Source organism: Haemorhous mexicanus, chromosome Z (genome assembly GCF_027477595.1).
Source record: "Haemorhous mexicanus isolate bHaeMex1 chromosome Z, bHaeMex1.pri, whole genome shotgun sequence".
NCBI lineage: Eukaryota > Metazoa > Chordata > Aves > Passeriformes > Fringillidae > Haemorhous > Haemorhous mexicanus.
Window position 1 is genome coordinate 64,032,186 of NC_082381.1, and position 26,101 is coordinate 64,058,286.

Genomic DNA, 26,101 nt, shown 5'->3' on the forward strand with positions numbered 1-26,101 from the left:
GGAATGTAACTGTGTTCCATACAGTGCCCACTTTAAAACAGCATTCTTTGGAGTCAGTGACAGTCCAGCCCCTTACCACTTGCAGAATTGCATGTGAAGATATGTTTCAGCCCAATTTTTTTTCTGGTATGTCTAATAATATTTTTAATAGTGCCATTTTTTTTTCACTGTCCAATAGTGACCAAATTCTTTCTGATTTTCTTTCAATTGGAAAGAGGGAAAGAGGGAAATTTTTAAAAAACAAAGGATGATACGACCCATGGGGCTCCCAGTTTGTCAGTGAGCCTCCTGAGCAGGTGTGATATTTTGAGCTACTTTAAATTTTTTGCGTTTTTTCATTGAGTAGATGCCACATTGAGAACAATTCTTAATTGTTTTTTCTGTGTTTAACATATCTCTACTACTCTAAGTGCGGATGGCTACACAAGTGAGCACAGGGCCCATTCAGTGCTCAGTGTAAGTTATAATGACAATAAAATTAAATGGAAATATAGTAGAATATGAAGCTGAAGAACATCAGCACCAACATCTTCCAAGTTCAAAATCTTATTGATTTATTAGAACAGTTAAGCTGTTACTTTTGACTCTGAAACAGGCAACAGCAAATTTGCCTCTTATCCATGCCACAAAGCACTGATTTTCATGCTCTGCTGGAATATTTCCATCTCTGAGATACTTGGAGGAAATGAATCAGAGAGGAAATATTTTTTTTTTCCTCTTGGGAATAACTCTGCTGTTTGTTTAAAGCAAATGGCAGAGGGGATTAAATCACACGGCAGTGTGATACCAAAGTGAAAAATATGTCATTATATATCACCTGCAACTAGTATATTTGAAGTAACACTTGCTTTTCACCTCACCTAGAAGTCAGATTTTGTTGTTCTGTGACTGATTTTCTCATCTCAAAACACTTTTCTCATTTCTGAAAATAATCGCAGTAGATGCAGCACTATAACTAACATAATCCTTTAATTAAGGGAGCTAATGATATTCTGGTTTTATTTTATACATTAATGTAAGTAATGCCTATCCTGTGTAATGCCTGTCTGATTTTATTATTTCTATTATCTTCTCCTTTAGAATTCATTCATTTGTGGAGGGAAGTTTAAAATAGTGCACATCTTTACGGTTATGAATGGAGTAAAAAAGATTGCCTGACCCTGTCTTTTGAGGTACCACTGGTGTTGGTATAAATCTGCACACCATATTCAGGCTTTCATTGACTGCAGACTTATTAAACAGCAAGAGGATGATGGCTGAATCTTTCTCGTTTTTCTCACACCCTTCCACCAACTTCAGTGTAGTGGTTTGTGGAGTCAGTGGAATTAGTGCTGTCAATGAAATTGGAATTTTGTGGAGGATCCCCCTTATATGCAGATTTTTTCTTTACATAGATTGTGTTTTTCCAGCAGGTAGAGGTTTTAGGGAAGTAGAGGGATGAAAGAAGAACATTTCAAAGAAGAAAACCGTGGCAGACGGTTTTTAGCCAGACAGCTGGTGTATAGATAGCTGGATCCTGGGCTCTAGCTCAGGGATGTGCAGAGATGTGACTTGGATACCAAGTCTGCAGGAAAAGAGGTGATCTCTCAGGAAAAGGGCCCCAAAACAACTGTCTTCCTGGTTGTTTGATGGTAAGAAGATTCCTTTGGAGGTCTTTGTTTTCCTTGGGAAGTGCTCTCTGTGGGTGGAGACCTGGCTGCAGTGCCCTGCTTTAGAACACTAAAATATTTTGTACCTATCTTGTAATGAGGTTAAAGCCTGAAATAGATGCACTGGTGTAAATAAATAATTCATTCTAATAGCTGAGAGAAGCTGTTTATGGATGATCAAATTTTGCAAGATACTGAGTATGCAAACACACCCTGTAAAACCAAGTAGCTGAATCACCAAGTGTATCTGTCTGACTTATTTTGAAAAGTAGAATCTCATTTTAATTATTTAGTATAATACTTTACATATTCCAAGAAATGGCCTGTAGCATGTTGTACAAAAATAATCAAGTGTTAGTAATATGAAACCTCCTCAGCATCATCTGCTGTTGAATATTTATGAGAACCCTGGAGAAGATTGTCTGTCTTGTGCTGGTATTCATCACAGCAGCACCAAATGCCTTCCAATAAATTTCATTGGCTGCACCAAACTCTGGTGGAGGAGATTTCATGGAGTATATTGTTCTCCCTTGCCAGATACTGTAGAAAACTTCTTTTGGGTGTAAATTTTTAGTGGGGCAGTAGAGAGGAGGAGCCTTGGTGCTGGTATGGAAGTTGGTTATAGTTTAATCAAGTAGGAAGACTTCCAACAATCACCTGCTGAGATTCCTTGACTGGTCTTCGGAAGTTTGATCTAGAACTGGGACATAAGTAATAAAAAATAGATATGATTTTTCTATATTTGTTTAGGGTCTGTTGTAGAAGAATCAAACCCATGTACAGTTTAAAAGTCATTGAATATATTCCGTGATAAAGAATATATGAGAGACAGGGAAAGCAGGGTATTTGGCAAGGATGATTTTTTTTTCTCTTTATTAATTGAATTTGAAAATATAAGGATAATGGTTGCTGACAGAAAAACTGCAGGGAAGCTGTCTTCTGTGCAGAGCAATTTGCTATTGAAGCACAGTGCCACTGGGGAGGGGATGAAGGTTTAAGGAAGGCTCCTGCATTAAACACAGGCAGTTTAGAGCTGAAGTGAAAATTAATACACACAGGTGTTTTAAGAGTTGTAGTAAAGTACTTGAGGTAGAAGGAGGGATGATGAATTTGGGTTTAAGGGTGAGACCAGTGTTGCTCATACAAGGAAGAAGTGGGAGCAGAAGTGAAGAAAGTGGATCCAGGTGCTCTCTATGCACTCACAGGATGGACACACATGCTTATTTGATAATTGTGGGGTTTTATGGCTTTGATGTACAATTTTTCCTTTGCCTCTTATGCAGACTTTCATAGAAGTTGCGTGTTCACAGAGCCTTTAGCAAACAGTTAAAAAGGGCATTCATTTCAAAATATTCAATCACACTGAAAAGTCCTATGGTTACAAGGCAAAATGTGGGGAATGTGCAGCTTTTCCAGTTTTTTCTGGATTTTTTGAAGAACTCCAAGAAGAAAACATGAGTGCATATACTTCCTGCCAAGAATGAATAAACATGGCTGTGCTAATACCCAATGTGTAATAAAAAAATAGTGAATATTTCCCTCAGTTTTGACCTTGGGAGAGAACAAGTATCTCTGGGACTATAGATAAGAGGCTTCTCTCAGATGCTCACTCATGTAGTCATGCTTGTATTTTTTCCTGTATTAATCAACAACAGCAGCTTCTGTTAAAGGGTAAGATTAGCATGTAATTGATTTGAAACAGGTACTTTGTCTGATTTTTTCTTCTGCAGCAATTCTATGTATTGACTTAGTGTTCTTCTTCTGGTCTCTTTGAGTTTTGATCTTGTCAGCTTTTATGAATAAGAAGTGGTGGATCTGGTCTGTTGTTGGGAAATTACCCTATAAAACCAAAGTGCTTAGGAGGAGACTTGAGTGTTTTATAAATTACCTCACCCTTTTGGCTTTTGTAAGAGAGCTGTGCCCTTCTGCTACTCAAGAAAGTGTTTGCCAAAGTCCAGAGCACACTTCTTTATGTTGCACCTGAAAGACTGGCCAAATGCTGGGGACTAAACTGATTTTTTGCCAAGGTCTTTGATTTCACGTTTATTTCAAAGTGAAAAAAAAGCAAACCAACAAACCAACCCACAACCAAAGAGCGTCCGTAAAATGTGAGGCAGTTAATCAAGACTCTAACATCTGTCTGTGGTAACAGCTCAGAAGAGGAGTTTTGATGTGTAAATGTCCCCTTTTGTTTCAAAGGGAACGACTTCATGTTCCACAGGCTGCTTTTGCAGGGTTAATACTAACTGTTTCTCTTTTTTAGGGAGGGAAGGAGATAAAGCCTCACTGCAGAGTTTTATCTTCAGGGTGCAAATTGGGACAGTGAGTGAGGGAAGTGTGGGGATGTGCTGGCAGGCAGCAGAAAGGGGAGCTGGTTCATTGTCCCTTGAGTCCTTAGTAGTGCTGTTTGTGTCTGTAAATTTATGGGGTTTCTGTTTCTCCATTTAACATTCAAGCAGGAGCTCTTGTTCCCTGCTGATGGCAGTTTGTTTTGACTTCAGCCTGCTGGCCAAATGACTTCAGCAGGTGATGGGCTAGGAGGAAATGGTTGCAGACCACTTAGTTCACACCTGCATTGGGCACCTGAAAAAGGAGGCTGTGGGGGTTTTCAGTGCTTCCCCCCCACTGTTGTCAGTGGGCAGGCGAGTAGCCCTGCCCCTGGAGAGGTGCTCTGCGTGGGTGTGCTGCTGCCCTGGGTGGGGCAGGGGCCCTGCGGCGGCAGCTGGTCACGTTCCTTGTGATCCTGTGTAGGAAGAGTGTTCTTGGGGTTTTATGGTTCTTTCCTCTTGATCATTTGAGTGCAGCTGTGTTTAATGAGCTGGAAAAGAAGTAGGTCAATAAAACATGTGTTCATTGTTAGCAGAATACCTGTTGGACCACGTGTTTGTCTGTAATTGACCATCTAAAGCTTCAAAGCTTAGCACAAAGACAATTTAATAGGGAATTCATACTTAAATAAATTAATAATAAGCAGAAGCAGACAGCTGTCAGGCAGTCTGCCCTCCCAAGGTGAGACTGTGGGTATTTAATGCACAGACAAATTATGATTTCAAGTCAGACCTATTTTTAAGTCTCTCTTAATGATATGCATTAGAAAAACAGCATGCCAAAAATAGCTTAGAATCCGTGTGCTTCAAAAACCTATACAGCTGATAACATTGCCATGTAACTTGGTTAAAATTTTAATCAACCTAATCAATTTTAATCAGCATGCTATGTATTTGGTGTCAAAGTGACACTATCAGTATTTGAGCTTGAGCTAGTTTTAAAATATTTTCTTTGGTAAACACCAGTGTTAGAAATAGTATGTTTACTGGGCCTTAATAAAAGAAAAATAACTGCATCATGACAGTACTCCAAAACCTGGAGTATGAGTTGGAACTTTATGATATATGCCATTTCGGTGTAATAAATATGTATTTTGTGTTTCTTGTGCCAAGAATTAAGTCCAAATTGTCTAGACAAAATTTCTCTGAAGACTTATGGCAAAACCTGAAAATGGACCTGCCTTGTTTTACCTAAGCCAGCAACTACACAAAGAGTAGAAACATGCAGCATAATGGCTATCCCACTAATTTTACCATGATCAAAAATGCAGCATACAGATGTAGAGAAGAATTGTGTCACAGACTTTATTCATCATAGACTTTTAATTCCTTCTGTTCTCTGTCTTGTAACAAAAAATGCACCAAAAGCTGCTAAGACTAATTAATGTAGGATATCTTCTGAAATAATTTCTCATCTGCTTTTTGTGTAAAGATCTCTTACTCAAGGATGTGCTTGTTTGCTTAAAAAATACAGCAGATGCTTTTTCACAGGGCTGGGCTGGTCAAAAGTAAATAACAGCATTACAATTCCCAGACCGATTTTCTTGCCTTATTCAGTCAGCTGGGAAATGGATTAGGCTCCTCTTTCCTTGGTAGCTTTAGCTTCAAAATATTTTTTCCCAGTGTTTTTTTGAGACCCAGTACCAAGTTCAGTTCCTGCTGTGAAATCAGCTTTATTGAGTTGTGAAGGGCCTGGTTTGTTGATGGTATGTGGGATCTCAGCTGCCAGTGAAACTGCTGGGAATTGTCCTCAAATCATCAAGGCTCACACATGACTTTTGTATATCAAGTGTTCCATTCTGGATCTGTAGCAGCAGCATCTTGGTTGTTCCCTGGTGATGCCCTGGCGTTCCAGGTGCCAAATACCACTGCATGGTGCTCCCTTTCTTCCACCAGCTTTAAACAACTGAACCTGCAGTATGGAAAATCCATTGCAATCTGGGAAAGTCTTAGTAGGCATTAAAAAAAGCAATCAAAACCGGTCTATGGTGCCTTTCATGGTGAGGAAAGGGAGAGAGGATGAGGTACTTAGAGTTCCCTGGGGAATTGGCTGTCTGTTGCTACTGAATCTGCATGGAAACCGCTGGGAGCATCATTAGGGACAAAGAGCTGCTGTGGGATTTGCCAGTGGGTTTTTCAGTGGATCCCATGGGAGTTAGGCTGCCATTTGCTGTTGGACTGTGGTGGCAAATGAGAGCCTGTTACCCTTGAATTCCTTTGAATATCCCAGACCCGGTAGACTTAGCCCTGGTTGTTAGGTGTCTACTTGTGCTTTGCATTATGCATGAGTGCCAGTGTGGGGATTAAATAGAGCAGCTCTGCCATTTCAAATAGCTGTGGCCTGAAGCTGATGTGTCAGCTGTCAGTCCAAATGAACTTGGTACCAGTTGTTTTACGTACCTGTAAAACCGAAATCTGTTTATTATTTCAGAAGGTTAGTGTTTTTGTGACTCTTCAACTTATTTGTTGCTAAAAGTGGCATAAATCGTCCTTCATTTAATGCAGTTTTTTTATGCAGTTTGATTTTGTGAAGAGGGTCAATGTGACAGATCTCGGGGAGTCACAGCAAAGTAATTGTCTGCTAAATCCATGTGGTGTGTTCCTTCCACCCTCCCCCCGCCCCCTCCCCCCTTTTTTTTCCCCCCACTTTTTTCTTCCCCCTTTTTTTTTTTCCCCTTCCTTTTTAGAAATGACTAAGAAGTAAAAAAGTATCCAGCCTGGCCTGACCTCAGAGCTAACCCAGCTTTGAGGAAGAGTTTGAATCCGAGGCCTTCTGAGATCCCTTCCAATTTGAATTATTCTGTGAGGCTGTGAAATCAGGGTCAGAGCTGAAGGAGGAACACTAGGGGCTTTCTGTTCAAAACACAGAGACTTGAGAGGTTTTTTGTTTGGAGTGTTTCTTAGTGCCTTGGTTCTCCTGTCCTTCCCACAATCTTCACTACGTGCAGTCTAGCCTTAACATCAAGAGCTCTGATCCTGGGGGAGAGAGAGGAGGGGTGAAGGGGTGAAGGAGAAAATCTGTGGCATTTATTTGATGTGGAAGTGCTTACCTCCTATGACAACAGACAGGAGGTGAGAATCAGTGTGACTAATGAGTTGTTTACTTGGCTTTTGTATCCTCTGCCCCCCCAGGTACCTGGGCTATGTTTGTTTTTATATGTATTGATTTCAGATTCCTGCAAATACCATTCCTTTGTCCTTCACCTTGTCAGCAGTTTGTGAGATACTAGTAATCCTGTCTCTTAATGCTGTGGGAAAGGTAGAGTAGTTAGGATGTTGAATGCTGCTTGTTTTTTCTTTCTTTTCCTGTACAACAGTGCCGTGTTTTTAGCCAGGAGTTGTTGTTTCTCAGAGTTTGGACCCAGACTGTGTTTGGGAAACTGAGGTCCCCTTATAAACTCCCTTGAGAACTGATCCCACATACGACAGGCCTGCCATCTGCCATTGTTTTTATATTGAGGTGCTCTAAAACAGTATGGAAAGAGTAGAGTGCCTCTCTGCAGTTTCCTGATGCTTGTCCTCATGGTACCAGACCTAAACCCACGGAAAATGGGAAAAAAATTGAATTTGTTTTTAGTGTTGAATTTGACAGTGTCTGTGTGAATGAGAGAATTTGTGATTGGATCTAGAATTTGTTAGAAACAGCCTCTAACTCCTTTTGCAAAACTTGGCGGGGAAGGCTGCTGGGAAGGCCTGGGGTTTCTTTATTCAATGAAATGGTCTTAGCTGAGATTAAAGGGAGTAAAAGCTGTACTTTAGGGGTATTTAATACTGAGGTGTGGCACGGGCTACAGGTCCCAAAAAGGCTGAAGTGCTATCGCAGATTACCTAGTATTTGGTCACCAGCCTTAAGCACAGCCTTTTTTTCCTTGGATGTTTGACCAGCCCAGCTTTGAAAGAGTGTATTTCTCTGGTCTGCTGTTCACTTTTACCTAGGGTATCCATGATGCAGCTGTGGATCTGGCTTGTTCTTAAGGAAAGACTTACCTGGAATATTGTAGGAGAAATATATTTTATGTAAGTGAGAACCAGGTGAAGGGGGTTTCAGTTTGCACATAAAATCTGGGGTTCAGGGTTCAGAGAGATGCTGACAGCTCTTGGCTGGTGCAGAAGTGGGAGGGAGCAGAAAGCTGTGTCAAGAACAGACTGTGGAAGGATCTGAGCTATGGCTCAGTTTTGTTAAAGCTTTGGAAATAGTCTGTGAATATTTTCTGCATTTGTCTAACTATGAAAGGAAAACAGTGTAAATGAGCAAGTGGATGGCTATGGCCAGGTACAGTCCTTTGGTTTGTCCTCTCTGCGAGGGCGTGGGAGCAGGGCAGCAGGCAGAGCCCAGCCCGGGCAGCGAGGGTGTGGGCAGGGGCTGTACTCAACTTCTGCCGAGTGCTGGTGATGTGGGTGCTGGTCTGGTGGGCGCGCTGTTGAGCCAAGCACAGCCTGCCAGAGAGAGCGTCTGGTGATAGCTTGGAGAGCAGAAAAAAGGGTAAGTAAATGCTGAATTTAAACAAAGGGGATAACACAGGACTCATTTTATGGCTGATTTTGACAGGTGAATTACAATCACATTGACGGAAGCTCTTAAAGGGCCAATGGTCTGTCTTTGCCTGACTCTTGATCCATAGTGAATTCTGACATTTCCCTCAGTGCAGCAGAGAATGGGCCTGGAGAGGGACTGGGGAGTTCCCATGGGTGCCCCAGCTGCTAGGGGATCATGGGAGAGCTTCTTGGGGATGACTTTCTGGTAGGAGCCCCTTTGCCTTGCTGTCTGCACAAATAATCAATTTGTTTTCCTTTTTTTTTTTTTTTTTAATTAAGCATCCTTAGCTCTCAGAGTTCTTTAGCAGACATCAGGTGATGTTTTCAAATATGGTTTCAGACGTTTCCTCCTTGTCTTGGGAGAGCATTTTAAAAGGAAGATTTCTCCCACCTTTTTCCTGCTTGGTGACAAGGGCAACTCCGTTTCCCCATGCTATACAGAGAGCTCAGGGGAGGCTTCATGGCTGCAGTTACTGTTCTACATTACAGCAACCAAGGCTGACTGGCAGTTCAGTCCACTTTTCTCAGTCTCCCTTCACCTGAAACTGTTGTTACCATTTCTAGCACTTCTTCCACACTTCACGTGCATCCCCCTTGGGGCACATCACGCTGCTGCCTGTGATGCCAGCTGGTCTGCTGGCTCAGCTGCTTCCAGCATGGCACTGGGCAGAGAGACAGCAGCCACCCTCCCCGATGGCAGGCTGAGTGTGTTGGCCTTGGGGACGCATTGTGCTTTTATTAGGCAGAGTCTGTGTTGAGTACCACCTGAAGTGCATCCAAAACCAGCCCCTTCCCTCCTCAGTTGATTAAGCATAACCTTTCCAGCCTGAAGCCACTCAGTTCCCCGGCTGCAGCTGTGCTCTTACCTCCTGGGTGCTCTCCTGCTGTTCAGGTTTCCCAGATGCAATATATTTAGGGAAAAAAAAAAAAAGAAGCTGAACTAGTGATAAATCATTTATTTTGATAGTGACAGGATCTGATTTGTTTTTCCAGAATGCTGAGAGTTTCCACTGCTCAGCTTGTAGTTATAACAGTTAATGAGAAATGGTTTGGAAACAGCTACTGTTTTAGTTGCTGAAGCAATTACTGTTTAGTTTTGATGGTGGAAAATAATTGCATGTAAGGTGTTTCTTTTCTGTGTATTTTCAAATTTGTAATTACGCTTCTCAAATTATGTACTTCATAAACTTTGGAAATAGATCTTTCAAGTAAGTGTTTACTCCCTGGTATTTTTATGTACATAACTTGGGTAATGTGAATAGACTCACACGACTTAAAAGAAATATTAATGTAGGTAAAATTACCTGAAAATGTAAGGGTTTAGAAGCAGAGGAAGGGCTGCTACTAGGGCTCTTTTTAATAAATAAACAAACCAAATGCATCCAGTTTTCATAAAGACAGGCAGACATATTTTTGCTTTCTTCTGTGGGCTGCAAATTGCAATCTTTTTCTAATATAACTATCAAAAAGAAATAAATGCAGACGTCTTCAAAAAATCAGGCCTGTTTGACTAAGTTAGGGAGTCAAGACTTTCTCTGTTAGTTATTGCAAATAACTCACTTGCAGTCAAGACTTACTCTAGATTTTCATCAAGACTGAAACTTAATCCAGGATAAAACGGTAAAAGAAAGACAATTGAAGACTAATTTTTGTAACATTCTGTGTCATCCCACTATGACTAAGCTCATTTATAAATACCTTGCTCCTGCCATTGACTCTGCAGTCTTGGCAGCAAGAATAAGATGCACGTGGTTTATGCAGCCCCAAAGCCTGTTTGCTCCCTCCAGCTGTGAGAATATCAAAGAGGAGAAGATGCTGAAGGCAGAGGCTGCGATATGTGTTCCCACATGCCCATTGCATAATCATCCCACACTGCTCCACACACCCCATGCCAGGGAGCGGCCAGAGAGCCTAGGCTTTTCTGGGTGCCAGCAAGCTTGTTTTGCCTTGAACTCCTGCCTCAGTGAGCAAGACTGATGAAAGTCACATATATCTGGGGAATGCCAAATGTGGGCATGTGTCATTATGAATTGCCACCAGCTACATGACATGGTGTGTAAAAATGCAAGTAGTAGTTCATAGTAGATTTCCATTGCTCATACATGTGAGAAGTAGGGACCAGAGCAAGCATGAAATGTCTCTTCAGCTCTGCATGAGTGATCAAGGTTCAAAGAACCCCAGTTCTTGGTTTGCGTGCTTCTGGCATTACCGTGCTCTACAAGGAGTTCAAATCTCCCTTTCTTTCTACAGAGTCTTTTTTGAGAGAGAAGAATGAAAATTTAACCCTCCTGATGTAGTAGAGGAGTCAGTCAGGCTAAGATTACAGTGAAAAGTATTGCAGCATATCCATTACAAATATTTTTCATTGCTGTGCATGAGGATACACACTCTTTGTTACACAGCTTGTTTTTTATGGTAAAGTTGCTTTGAAGAAATACAGATGTAGAAAAGCCAGTTACTGAGATGTAGGTCCTGAGGGCCCAAAGTGCTACAAAATGCTGACTAGGGATAAAACCCAACTCTAGTTGTGTTATTTTGGTTTATAAAGCTATATATGGATCATCATAGAAGTGTTCATTGTGGAATGCTGGAAAACAAGTACCTGATTCTCTGCATTTCTGGGAGAAAATTGGAAAGATGACAAGATCATTGTGAAATAATGTTCTAGCGTTAGGATGCAAGTGTTTCTCTCCATGTCACACCAAAAAGATCAAGACAGAATACAGCAGGTAGTTTGTGTCAATAAACACAGGTAAAGTTGGTAGAAAAAGCTGAATGCAAGTGGCAGCCCTGTAGGCTTTTAACTTTGCTCACTTAATTCTTTTGCATCCATAAAAGGAAGGCTTACAAACAAAATTCTGTATAATGATGAAAACTGTATTAATGTTACAACTGTATTATTACTAACAAAGGTACTGATTATATGCTGTGTGTTTCCCTCCAGCTCAATTCTGACCTTGTTTATATCTTTCCATTGTTGTGTGTCTGTTTAGTTAAGTATGGCTACACTTTTATAATTATTGTTATTACTTGAATAGATTTCACTAAATTTGGGTAAGGTACCTCTCACCAGGCTGTAGTATAATTTGTTCTGGAGTACTGTTTTCCTTTCCAGACAGATGCAGCAAACTAGAAAATGGTGCTAATGAAAAAGTCAGAATTTGCCCTTTTTGATGGCATGGGCATGGCAGAAAATGCATTGTCCTTCTCTTGTGTGTTACAGATCTGAACACATCAGAGACCCAAGGTTCCCAGACAAGTGTTCCAAACCAGGGATCCATCCAGTCACCACAGGCAGATGAACTGTTGCTGAACCACGAGTCTGAGAGCCTGCAGGATGAAGAAAGTGGAGCCAGAGTAGAGGAGAAGATTGTTTACCTCTGATCACTTGTTTTATAATCTCAGTAGCACTTTGGAAAGATAACTGTGTTTGCTTTTCTAAATTTCTGTAGTCGTTCTCTGTATGACCATCTGGCTTTAAGGGTAGTATTTAATAGTAAATGCAATATTTTCCACATGATAAATATAGTAAGTAAGTTATTTTGAAGCCATTGTTGTATAATGTTTAATTTATGACATGATTTCAAATGCTTTGCAAGAAGCAATGAGTGGCAGGGGAAACATAACATTTTGAAATTGTAAAGGTGGCACCAAGGACTGTGAAAACTAGTGTTGATTTTTGCGAATCCACTTCTTACAAGGATGAGCTGAGATGGGTCTGCTACTTGAGATTTCAGAGTGTGTATCAGTAACAGCTGTGATATAACATGAGAAGACAGCAATGTAACAATGATGGCTCGAGTCTTTGCTGAGTGTTCTACATACCCTTACCTGTTGGGTCATTTTCCTTATCTTCTAGCTCAGGAACTGCTCAGAAGGGGATGTTTTCTATGGTCTGAGCATAATTGCATAATTGTGTTTTTTCATGTCCCAAAGCTTATTACCATTTTGATACTACTGCCAATTTCTGTGCAGAGATGCACTAAATCATTTATTGTATTATAACTGTTCCTCATTTCAGAAAGTGTCCTTACACATTAAAATTTACCAGATGAAACCATCTCACTGGTCAAAAGAAAATAAAGGGGATAAATAGTAGGCTTCAGTTAACTAAACTCTTCTGAAACTGCACTGCTTTTCTGTGTGGAAATCAGATAACTTTCTGCTTTCAGATTCATGGGATTCTCTGTCTTAGGCAGTAAGAAACCTGTTTTGTGCCTTTTTGTCTTTCTGAAAAATTTGTACACTTCTGTCAAACTAAATAAATGTTGTGTGCATTTCTACAAAACTGTAGTTTTGATTCGTTGTGAGATCCCCCAGAGAAATAAAAAAAACAGGAGGAAAAAAAAGTGTCCAGGCTTTGTTTGCACTGAGCTCTGCTGCACTGAGCTCTGCTGCAGCATAGCCAAAGCTGTGTATTTCAGCTGGCAAAACCAAGGATGTGCCTATTGCCACTTAGCACGGATGTTGGCATTGGCAGAGGTGCAGCAGAAATGCAGCTGCACAGCTCCTGGATACTCCTGCACAGCTGCCTCACATCTGCCCAGCTCAAGGAGCAGAGGAACACAGAATTCCTCCCACCCCTTTGACTGGGTCAGCCCCAGGTGCCAGTGGTTTCCATTTTACCCTAAGCCTTGCATTGTGCAACATCTTTTGCAGGGCACAGAGTTTTAGATGTGTGCATTTGTCAGCAAGGGTTTCCTGACTGAGAGGGATTCTCTTCCAGGGACTTGGGAGCTTCAGGGGAATACCCGAAAGCAGAGCTTTCTGGGCTGCATCTTACTGGACTCCAGAGTAGTTACTCACTTGGTATCTTGGGCAAGAAACTGAGCACCTGGCACGAGGAGCAGGATGTGATTCTCAGCTGTATTAACTGATGAGCAAATGCCATCAGGGAAAGACTGGGCCTGCAGATGTGGTTTCCGGTGTCTATGTTCAGCCTTCAAGACTCCTGCTAACCTGACAGCACTTTAAAAATATGTCTCTTTATAAGAGAAAAAAAAAAAACAAAACAGCCTCTTTTAGTATTTCTAGAATTGTTTTATCTTTACTTTTCACAATTAGATTAAAATTAAAATGTGGATCCAACTTCTTTAAGGGCCCTGTAGTAGGGACAGAGAGTCAGCAATGAATTCAGGGTTGCCACCTGAACAGCTTTTTGGCAAATTTCTGAGTAGCCAGACTCATTTCTTGGGATGCTGTATACCCCAGGATATGTGCCTTGCCCAGAGACCCATGGGAAAGAGAGAAAAAATGAGCAGTTTTCTCCACAGTTACTCTCTCTGCATTTTATTATGCCTTGGCTGAAACATCTGGTATTGGTTACTGTCAAATCCAAACTGCTGGATGGATTGCTGCTTTCCCAGTTTGGTGTGGGAATTCCCATGTAAGGGTCTTGCCACTGAGAGAGGAAGAGATGATAATGCTTCTCTCATCAGTTTTAATTGAGGGGCTGGGAGCTGAAAAGCAGCTGGCCCAGACTTCAGCTGTTGTGCAAATTCTTTAAGTCCCTTAAAATCAGGCAGCATCTTATTTTGCTCACCTGTGTTTACAGTAAAACTTCTGGCATTTCAGAAAGGCAAAGGCAGGAAACAGGTGGCCTCTAGATTTAGGTATTTTAATTGTAGAAAATGTTTAAAGTATAGGCCAGTATGGTCTTGGCAGGTGCTCTTTATAACAAGATGTATTATGCACCCCTGAACTCTGTCCATTATTTAGACATTTCTTAATGCTTAGCAGAATTTAAACACAGCCCCAGTGAGACTCAGCTATTTTAGCAGTCTGTGTTTTCAGTTATCACCAGGCATATATTAATGCTGGTTCGTCTTTTTTAATTAGAAAAATATATTCAGAAATTCTCTTCACCTTTTTATATTATTTTGAAGCTGGCTTACTTGCAAAGCCTGTTGTTTTTCACTCATCCCACGTATTTTGTGTTTTCTTTTTTGCTATGCTTCTCAAAGCATCTTGCATCTGAAAACTCTGAATCCAATTTAGTAATTAATTTCAGTGCTTAAATTAAGGGAACAACTGCTGTACTACAAATATCCATGGCACCAGGATGAGGTTGATTAATTTTTTCTTATTTTAAATATTTTTCTCTATCTTCTAACAAAGAAGGAATTTCTTTGCTGCAATGCCTTGACTTTTCCAGCATTTTCTCCTTAATGTTGTATGCTAGTAAAGTTATCATATCGAGCAACTTTAAAAGACTTTTAAGAGAATCTTGCAATGAATCTTTTCTTCAGCAAGTCTACAGCAATGGTAGAGAAGAAATTGGGGAAGAGCTTGAGCTTACAGTGTGCTGGATCCAGACCCTTGGATTTATGCATTCAGTCATTTGTAGAATGAGGCCAAAAGGAAGCAAATTCTTCACTTGGATGCTATTTGAGTATTAAGGTAAACCACACTTAGCTGCATTTCTAAAAGATTTTTCACAACGCTCATGTTATTTTCAAATTACTAAATTAAATACAGATTAGGCTATCAGCAAAACTCCCCAAAGTTTGTTTACTGAAATGATGGTAAAAAACATGTTGATGTTCCATTTAAGGAACACAAATCATTTTACTTAGAGAGGGCTGTTAGCTGCATTAATTTGTATGCCACCCCCTTTGTTAAAAAAAAACAGTAAAATTTTATACTGCATCTTAATCAAGTAAGTGCCAATTTTGTAATGTGCCATATTGCTGCTAAAAACATTTTTGCAGTGTGATGGTGTTCATTCAAAGAAAAAGACCTTGTGCTTTGGTAAATAACATGTGCAACTTGCTCAGGCTGAATTTGGAAAGCAATGGAGAGTTGCAGATGAAGCAGTTTTCCTTGTGCATCTGATGACAAAATGGGGAAATAGTGTGACTATTGATGACTAATGGGATAGTGTTTGGATAACTCCTAATGAATATTCTGTTTGACCAGAATTCCAACCCCAAATCCTTCCCATCCAAAACCTTCACTGTGCCCAGTTTATATTACAGAAGTAGAAACAGCACAGATTGTGGAGAATTAGCATACTGGAATAGGCTGGATGTCTGCTTTTACAGAATTGTGGACCTGCAGTTGATTTCTTCCATTTTTCCTAGGCAAATGGATACATTTGTTGTTTTCTCATCCCTAGTAAAGATTTGTATGTAGAAGCACTGCAAAAGTACCCATGAGTGTTCTTGATAATCTTAGTCAAAAGGACAGCTACATGCTAACCTCCAAAAAGATTTTTTTTCTGAATTGCTGCAAAATAGTGAGATAAGTCTGTGAGGATGGCCTGAATTAAATTGGCTTGAATTTTGCATAAAGGCTCCCTTTGGCAGGCTGATGTCAAAGAGTGTTTCATTTCTTCAATATAAAGGAAAACCCTCAAAGGATAACCTTAGAGGCATTATTCTAAAGTGAGGCTGGCATTATTCTAAAGTGTTGGCATCAATCCAGCCCTTTGCTCTGAAATAGTGCATCAGACAATGATCTACTAGACTTCTATGAGGAGCTCATCAAAGGCTACACGAGGAGCTCATCAAAGGCTTCCACATTGTGGAAGAACTTGCAAGGGTATGAAATGATCCAGGTATCTCACCTAGAAATGTCAATGTTTTTCCCTGACATGCAGAGCAGAGTTGGAAGCTGCTCAATGCAGGTCTGTAGTTGGCTCACAAATTCCCAGAGAGCTATGTTTCTTATTCCATGGATCATCTCTGCTGAAGTTTCTTCCTCTTCTTCTCAGTCCATCTCAGGCCCAGATCAGGATGTTGCCAACCTCTTCCGTGGAAAGGTTCTGCCAGAGGGAGGTCTGGAGCACCCACCAAATTCTGAGCTTGAGTCTTGAAATATCCTGGGTGGAGACCAGGAGAAGAGAAAAGGAACATGAAAAAGCTGCTCTGGGTGTAGAAAAGGCAGGAAGAGTGTCTACTCCAATTAGATGTTTCTAAGCTCCTTGGTGGAACAAGCTTTTTTATTCAGAGAAAAAACCCTCTGTTTATGACACTACTATTGATTCCATTGCCAGAGAGAGCAAGTACCCTGTATGGATGAAAAGGACAGTGAAGCACGTAAGTTCAAACAAAGAATTTCTCCTGTGTAGAGTTAACAGACCCAAGGGAAATTTCTTACCAGATTTCTGTAAAACTGCCAAGCCATACTACAAGAGCTATGCAGAGGCATGAACCTCCCACTCCCAGGTTACCACTGCTAATAACAAAGACCGACATGGGTAAATAATTGCATGAACTGAAGACAGCTTGTGAAGATCAATGTGAGTCCTGGCCTTCCCATGCAAGTGAACAAACAGGATGTCTGCATTCCCTGTGCCTAGCTCATCGAAGATGCTCAGGCCAGGCTGTGAATCCACTTGTGCTCCTTTTGAGTAGTACAAGAAATGTGAGAAATTGGTGTTGCTCCTGATTAAAGTAATGGCTCATTTGAAATGAAAACTGTCCCCATTTCCTGCATGCACACAGCTGTACTAGCATTATTGAACAAATGCTAAAACAAGTCATTACTGGTCAATTCCAAATACAAAGCAGCCAAGTGGACAAAAAGAACTTTATTAGCACTGACTGACCATCTCCTGCTTTCAGTCAGGGGAGATTAACTATCCTTATCTCTGGGGTTTCTTTCCAGCTTTTAATTAAGGAGCAAGTTTTCACAGCGTTGTACTTGAATTGTCAGTGAAAAGATAAACATTAAGAGTGAAAGCTACAAGGATATTCCTCTGGATGGCCCCTAAGAGAAGTGCTGGGTGCTGAGGAGAGAGTTCCAGCTCTGGGGTTTCTACATGGATATCATCAGTTCAATGGTGCTGGCAGCTTGGTAATCCGGAAAACCAAACCTGGCTGTGGGGCCAAGCCATTTGGTGTCACTGAAGCTGATGCCTGGAAGCATGGCTGCATGTTCAGTCCTGCTTTGCCACACAGCAGAGTGGTGGGGCCCTTGGGTAAGCTGTGCATTCACCCACCCAGGTCATTTCCCTGCCTGGCTCCCATCCCTTCAGTGCCTATCCTGAAGCTGGGTGGCTGTGTGCAGCCTGTGAGAGATGGCTTGCAGCCTTGGGAAACCTCTCTTGGCATATAAAATAAATACTGAGCACTGAAGGATATTTCACACAAAGTAATTATTGATAGGAGGTAGGATGCATCTGCTGTTTTACTGGAAGTCACCATTTGAGCAGCAGAAGTTCAATTTCTAATCCTGACTCCAGCTGTTCTCATTTAATTTACAGCATAATTCTTCAAAGGGATCAGGATAACACGTTCAAGGGCAAGATATGGACCCACTAAAAGGCAAAGAAGTTTAGTTTCTTAGTAAATGGTTGGTTACTTCTCCTTGTCCTACAAGCAGGACTGTTGGAGTCTCATGAATTAAACACCCCATGAAATGGCATACTTCCAACATATTTCTGAAGGACACTGATCATGTGTAACAGCATGGTTTGCAGACACCAAACTCAAAATATTCTTCTTTCTGTGAAATTTGAAGTTCAGAACACCTGGACTATTGAAATTCACCAGAATGCAGTCCTTCCATTTATCATTTCAATTAAATGGAAGTCAACTGTGCTCACCACTTAATTTCACAATTGCCTTCTGATAAGCAGAAACACTTCCCTAAATATTGGTCAGATGCTTCCAACCTATTATTTCTGCCACTACCATCAACAGTTCTGGGGTAATTATAGAGATGGGCCTGAACATAAAAGAGATGTCAGATATTTGGAACATGCAAACCTGGATCCAAGCGTGACAGACTCAGACAATATGCTTTACTTCCACAGAAAGTTAGATTATGAACTGTCAGACAAAGTGATAGGGACTCAAAAATAAGTGACTGTAGAAATTAGCAGCACTAGCCATAGTGGAAACTGCCTCTTTTGTACAGCTTTCAGGGAGTCACTGACAAAAACACCTGTATAAGTATTCTGTGAAATTACATTTTTATAACAATGATGTTTTATTATTTGATTAAGGATTTTGTTAATGTATATTTAGTGTATAATTAAAATACTAGCTCTCGTGATGAAAGTAAAGCTGAATAAGATGGACTGGGGTATAAAATCTTACGGCCATGTAGCAGGAAGTATTTTCATGAATCGAGAACCCACAGTGGGCAAAGAAGGAGAATGAGATTACATTGTCTAATCTCCTGGAGATAGTCTTGCCTTTTTCTGTCTACTGCTGTGTCACGATTGCCTCCTCAACACAAAATCAGGGTGCTCTGGGCCCTTTGCAGCAAACATCTGGCCAGGGTTTGTCTCCCCAGGGGCAGAGATGTTAGGGTGTGGGGAGCCCACAGATGTGTCGTGAGGATGGCTTCCCCATGCTGCCAGCAGCCTCTCTATGCTAAAAGAGGGATTTTACTCTGTATTGCAGGGAAACTACGCCCTACACGTGTCACACACTCAGCCTTCTCATATATTTGGTGCTCTCTTTCATGTTGCCATGTAATAAAAGGCAATTGACAAGGATATTAAGTACTGCCTTCTAAAATGCAACATCTCTGTGAAAATTCAAAATGTGTTCAAATTTTTGTGGAGAAACAAGGGTCAAGTATGGTTATAATAATTAACAACATGTGTGTTGTTTAATCTTCAAAGCAAGCTTTACCTTTAGACATCCATAATTTACTCAGTAAATATTGTTCCTCTTACTTCAAAAGAAAGCAATAATTAGATTATGCCTGGACTCAGATTAACATTTAATTTGTGCATAGTTTCAGACCAACATAGTTGTCTGCATACAATAGCAAAATAATTATTTTTAACTCTGTATGCTGCCAGTGTTTAAAGTTGTAATTTAATACCCAGAGGAAAGATATGGCAGAGTAAGAGATGCAAACACTCAGAGGTTTTCCAAGCCAGCATTTCCTCCATCCACTTGTCACTCGTGCACTGTCACAGACTAAAGCTGCCTGCTCCTGCCTCCTTCCCATCCACTGTGTGACCAAAATCCCTACTTGAGTCAATTGTCATGGCGTTTTTTGGAGGTTTTTGCTGTTTGGTTTTTTGGATGGTTGGGTGTTGTTTTTGGTTTTGGTTGGGCTTTTTAAAGTGGGGTTTTGGGGCTTTTTTAAAATGTCCTGCTCTAGCCCCACTAAGGGAGCCTGGCCTACAGGCACAGGAGTCCTGGGCTGGCCCCCTTCCTACAGCTGTCGCTGGGGAATGGGCTAGCTGGGCATGTGCAAAGTGGAAAACAGCTGAGATAGCAGTCCTTCCTGCTTTGAGGCTGGCCTAAGAGGATTTATCTAAACAGCCTTCTAAATAGCCAGTGCTGTGCTGGCTATGGGAGAAGATGGCTTGTGGGCAATGGTTTGTGACTGACCTTTGGCCATCAGGACTACCTTCCCTAGGCGGGGCTGAGACAAGTTTTTAATTCCTGTCAGGGAGTCCTGGCACCATCATGATGGAGAAACCCAATCCAGTGCCTCCTTCAGTGTAGCTGGGTACAAAAGAAAACTGAGAAGGAGGGCCCATTGCCCACAGAATAACTGAAATAAGCAGCTTTGCTATTAGCTGAAACAACCTCTCTTACTCCAGCCTCTATTAGCATCTAAATCATGGGGATCACACCTTGCCAAAACATGTATTTGGAGCCTAAGCTGACAAGATAAGAGGACTAGTGAGATAAGAAATACACCAAAGGAATTCTTATTTGCTACAAATATTTTCATAATCATCTTTATGATATGCAGATGCAGCGCTGCAAAACATTCCTATCCATTTTATGAAGCCTGAAATTTTTTTAAAATGTAAAAAATGCGGTAATGGACTTCTTTCTAGGCTTTGAAAAAGAGTGTGTCTGCTTTAATGTGACTTAGCTTGAATGCTATTATACATTTTAATGAGGTAATGTATGAGGAGGGGTCAAGTAGAGCAAGGACTCATTCTGTTCACATCAGCACTGACACTACTTTGCTGGCACAGGAGTAGTTCTGCAGCCACAATTTGAATAAAATATGGAATGTGAAGTGCTGTATTGAATATTCCAAATCAGGGTAGTCTGTTGAGCATTGTTGCCATGGGGACTGCGTGAAGGTTGGATTAATTAAAGCCTGAGCAGATGCTCTGGAGTATGTGGTGTCATTTGTGCATTCTGCTTGTAATTAACATGCATGTGTGCAGGGTGAGAAATAAGAGAGGAGAGAGAAACCCACCTTTATTTGTGTGTGATGGCTTCTCAGGTAATACGAATTGTTGGTATGTGAAAAGTGATTCCTCTACACATACTAAAAATGCAGATTAAAAAAGAAAGGTAAAGAGGGATAACCAAAATCAGCATCTGTTTAGTATGAGAATGCCAGAATCAATGATACAAACTTCCCTCCTCGTTACTACAAGATTTAGGAATTCAAAAGAGCCACCTCATGTCTGAAATAGATTAAGATTAAAGAGTACCTTTTAATGTTATCATATAAAGTTAAAACTTACATGATTGAGAGGTATTTTTATGCATACACAATTTTATGCACACAGAGGAAGGAGATAGTTTATTCTAGGAGTGTGTATGTAAAGTTAGGTCTCCTTTCTGGTTTTCAGAAGTCTGTTTGAACTGCTGAGCTCAAAGGAAGCAGCACAATAAAATTTCAAATCATTTTCCCTATGCTCTATAGGCATTTGCTATTGTTGTAGCAGGGCTTGAAACCTTTAAGACAATGTTAAATCTTTTCTGCTTTGCCTGATGATGGGAGAGTAATGTCCAGTTCTTTATGAGTGCTTCAGCACATGCCCTGAGCTTCACAGGGAATGTTTTTGGGGCACAAGGGATCACACTTAAGAGCAACACCTTGGTTGATGGTGAATATGGTGGTGGTCACCTACTCTTCCACAGCCACTCTTGTTCTCTCTCTACCTTTCCACAGGGACTTGGAGATTCCAAATTTTTCAAAGCCTCATTCAAAAACAAGAGAGAGGAAAGAATTAATAACTTATCCCATGAAAAAATATTATATGAACTTTTTCTTTTGAGCTTTTAGAAGTGGGGCACATTACCTCAGAGGAGCCGCAGTTGTGGTGTGACTACCTGGTGGCACTGGAATCACATCTGCTAGAAAAAGAAATGCAAAATTGCTCACAGTGTTTCCTGTGAGTACTCAACTGAGAAGAAATCAATCTCTCAAAACTGCACACATTTTGTACAGTGAAAGAAAAGTCATCACAGTGCTTCCAAGTGAAATTTTGCAGAAGTCCAACAGCTCCCTGTTTTAGGACAACAAGTCTCCAGCCTTTCATGATTAGAAGGTGGGTTCCTACCATTCATAGTAGTAAGACAAAATTAGGCATTTTCATCTAAATATGAGGAGGGCAAAAGCAAGGATATTAAATTGCTGAGTGTTATTAAATATTTCTGTAGGACAGTTATCATCTTGGGTGCTATTTTAAAAAATAATTTTCTAGGCACTCTTGGCAAACTTTTGTACCTGAGCCTGCTGCTTATATAGCAATTAGGGTCTTGAAATACTTTTTTTAAAAAATAAAATTATTTGTAGTGTAGAACACTCTGACTTTACTGTGTGACTGTGGAATGAAAAGTGATGGATGTTTTTCTCCAGATTGTGAGAAAGAATAGTCAAGCTAATGAATGCTGAAGCATGTTTCTTTCCCAGGTGCTCAATACTCTCTCTTTCTCTAATTTGCCCACTAAATCTGCTGCATTTTCCTCTCATTTCTTAATGTTTAAGGATTATCTCATATGCTCTCTTGAGAAATGTGGCTTGCTTAGGGTTATGGAAGTAATTAGAAAAGATTGTAGCCTGCTTTTTGAATGAGTCTGAATTTATTTCTGTTTTTCTTTTTGCTAATGGGAGGCTTGGTTTTTCTTGCTTTGATTTAGAATTTAGGTTTTTTTCCAGAAAGAAAAAAGTATAGTCTAATTCATAATGTGAGAAAAAAAATGTTTGAGTGAAAGCTGAAAAATCCACAGAAATCGCTGAATGCTTTTGACCAAATGAACATGCTTAAATTAAACACAGACACCCTTTTAAATAGAAAGGACTGGAACAGACTGGAGGTGTTGATTCAGTTACTGTGTCACTAGGAAAGTAAGAAGATAAATGAATCATCGAGGAAGAATATCCCCAGATTTGTGATGAAATCCAGGTAAATTTACACTTCTCTCCATCCTAGCTCTGAACCTTGAAGCAAATCAAATCTGTACCCTCTCTATAAGCACACATAGACTTGTCTCTTTAGACACATGGACAGTTTAATCAAGAATGTACTTTCTTTCTCCAGGCTTTCCTTATGAGAAGAGTTTCTGAACATGTATATTTAGTTACCACCTACTTTATTTCAATGACAATTTATATATTTTCTCTGTTTTAGGAAAATGTTGAAATAAAATTTTGCCCTGGCCCCTGCTCCTTGGCTCTGGGGTTTTGTATGTTGTTGGCTGATCTTACAGATGCTTGCCATCTTTTCTGTAAAGAACTATTTTCCCCTTCCATTAGTAATACACAGTGGGATACTATTATGTTTTTATAATATTTTCAGGACAGCCTTCCTCAAGGTCATTATTAGATCACCCTCACTCACTATTCTTCCTTCCTGGCCTTCAGATTAGTCTGTATTTTCCCTGAGGTCCTTATTTGTCTGATTTCCTGAATGAAACAGTAAATGAATGGTAAGTCTTGAAACTGTCTCTGTCTGAAGGCCCTTGGAATATACCTATACCAACCAACACCTTTGAAAGGATTAGAAGCCTTCAGCTAGGTGTAACTCAGCTGGGAAATCTGACAAATTGTGGCTGTGACAACCTCAAGAGGCCTATGTGCCTTGGCAGAGAGAATGAGCTGTAGTGAGACCCGTACAGCTCTGTCTGCAGTGTTTGTGGTATCCAAACTAACTGGCTGAAATAGAGCTTCAATATTGGCAAGGCATTTTGCATCTTACACGTAAAAAAAGCCCAGGATGTCTCAGAAATTGTTTAGTGCTTAAACTGTTACATAGGGCAGGCATTTGTGTTCTGTATTTATGCTTTAATTTCTTTCCCTAGCACTTAATACTAAATTTATGACTGGACTTATTTATCAAGACTTTTGACGTGGCTTCTCACATTACTTCTAAAATCAAAATGGATGGGGTGTTTGTCAATAAAGAAAAATTCAAAGCCTTGCATCTGTGCTGGAATAGTGCTGAACAGCAGCAGCATCTGAGAGGTCCCGACCCAAGGGACCTGCAGACCCAGAAGAGGAGTGGTGGGCCCCAGTGGAGCAGCCAGTAGGTCGAATGAAACAATTATTTTTCTCCATTTGATACTTGTGAGGCCATTTTAAGATACTATGTCCAACTAGGGGATCCAGCACAATGTAGTTACTGGAAACTGGAGCTCAGGAGTCCAGAGAAGGATGCAGTGGGTGCCACACAAGAAGAGTCTAAGGTAACCCCAATGGCTTGGGCCATGGATGACAGACCTGGGCTGGGATCTTGCTGCTGTCTTCACCTGCCTAATGGGGAATAGAGAGGAGGGGGAGCTAGATTTCTTGCAGAGTTGCCCAGTGGAAGGACAGGAGGCAGCAGATGGGAACAGCAGCAAGGGGAATTCCTACTTCATTTAAAAGAAAAACTTCACCAAGGAGTAGAACTCTCACTGAAACAGCTTGCACAGAGAGGCAGTGCCATCTCTATCCTTAGATATCTTCAAAATGTCTGTAGCCAAGATCCTGGGTAGCAGGACTTAACCTGGAGTTAGCCATACTTTGAGAAGGAGATTGGATCAACGGCTTCTAGAGAACTCCTTCCACTAAGATTACTCTCTGATTTTGTGGGAATTGCTATTAAATTTAATCTGTCCCATCCCGTGTACGATCATATCAAAACTTTATTGTCTCTATTGCTCCATTACAGCCTCAAGGTTCTATTTTGGGTTTTTACCATCTCCCTACCTCTGATTCTGATTTAGAAGCCATTTAACATACATTTACTACTGTGAACAGATGAGTTTTTACTCTCATTTCAAATTACATCCTCTGCAATTACACAGAATAATTTTTTTAATCAATACAATTCTAGTGGTCACCATTCTTTACTCTGGATTTTATTATGCACTCACTGGTCTCTGAATGGGACAATATGTATCTGTGTCACCTTAAATATAAAGCCAAAATGGAGTTTTGCTTCTCTGGATGATTTGTTTTGTTTCATTTTCAATTTTGCTAATCTTCTGAGGGCAGTAGATACAGGAGGTAAACTGGAACATTTTCTCTTAAGATATCCTTTTTGGACTCAAGAACACAAGCCTTGGCTTCACATGCTATATAGAAATAACACCTAAGGCAACCAAGGATCTATAACACGATAAACATCAGTCTACATTGTTTCATTCAATAAAATCTTAGCTAACTTAGACTTTGTTGCTGAAAACCTGTGATCTTAATAGGTACTTTTGCATACCAGCTATAGTATATACTCAAAGCAATTTGTGCCTATTTTTATCATTTAAATCCTACTAATTATTTTCAAAACAGGGTGTTGAATTTCAAGTTCTTTCGCTTGCACCAACATGTAATTTGAGGTTATGTAGGGTTTTCTTTAAGCTTTTAAAGAAATCTAATGAAACAAAGAGGAAGAGTCACACTGGCTTTAATGAGCCCAGCACAAACATCCTTGTGAACTCCTAGGAGAGTGTCAGCCAGATACTCAGTTGTCTCCTTATTTACCAGGGACAGAAACAGTAGTGGTGCAAAAGCCATTGCCAGACGACACCCGTCACCCGTAGTGGTGACAAAGACAGTAGGGGAATTTGGTCCTTCTTCTAGTGACTTTGAAGGGGGTGCCTGGAACTGCTGGCTGCAGCCATAGCTCAGGGGTGAGTTTCTGCCTCCCCAGAGCAGCGTAGAGATGCCTAGCTCCCATGTGGAGCTGCCAGAAGGGGATGAAGTCATGTTATTTAATGACCAGCTGGCCAGTGCATGAGGAATTGGTTTTTCAAGGAGGTTAAAGAATTTGGCCACTTCTGCTGGGGCCAGTTCAGAAAGACAGATCTTGACAGCTGGACCTAGCACCAGTAAAAGGAATGTCTGATCCCACTTGCTGAGCATGGGGAGAAAATTTTCTGACTCCTTCCACCACAGTGTGCAGCTTCTGCCCTGGGGTTTAGCACTTAGCATTAGGAGATGCTGCTGAGTCCCAGGGCATGTGAGCAAGACTCCAGCATTTGGGTACTGCACTGTTCTTAGCTGATGGCTTAAGGATAGGCTGTAGGAAAGGATGCAAGAAATTGGCAAATCATAGCAAAGAGGAGATGATGAGCTGTTTGACAGACACCAAGCAATTAGTAACCATTTTTTGAAAATCAAATCACCTCTACTATTCTTTGATATGAGCAGTAGGATGTCAGTGCTGCACTGACCTGAGATGATGTATTATTTGGAATTTTCAATATGTTTTTTTCATTAATCATGAAAGTTGGGGTTTTTTCCACCTTGCTAAAGGAAAGGCCAAGGGCTAATAGGGATATGTGTGGCATTTGCCACATCTGAGGAGGATGTACCCATTTGGGTACCCTCCCTTGGGTTGTAGGCTCCAGACCTGGGTGTCTTCCTGCACAAACAAACTTTATGCAACTGCAGAAGCAAGGGAAACTAATTTTCGCTTTATGCTTGAGAGTTGAA

The 26,101-nt window shown here is 40.7% G+C and overlaps 1 protein-coding gene across 14 annotated transcripts in view; it reads left to right on the forward strand.

Annotated features, from left to right (window-relative positions):
* Positions 1–12,800, forward strand: part of ARHGEF28 (Rho guanine nucleotide exchange factor 28) — a 119,566-nt gene extending 106,766 nt beyond the window's left edge. For 13 of the 14 annotated variants that reach the window (XM_059873686.1, XM_059873689.1, XM_059873687.1 and 10 more), the window contains one exon: positions 11,736–12,800. In XM_059873686.1, the coding sequence (XP_059729669.1) occupies positions 11,736–11,896 (161 nt within the window). In that variant the 3' untranslated portion in view covers positions 11,897–12,800. The remainder of the gene's footprint in view (positions 1–11,735) is intronic. The other variant, XM_059873691.1, reaches the window with a different exon arrangement.
* Positions 12,801–26,101: the final 13,301 nt, after the last annotated feature.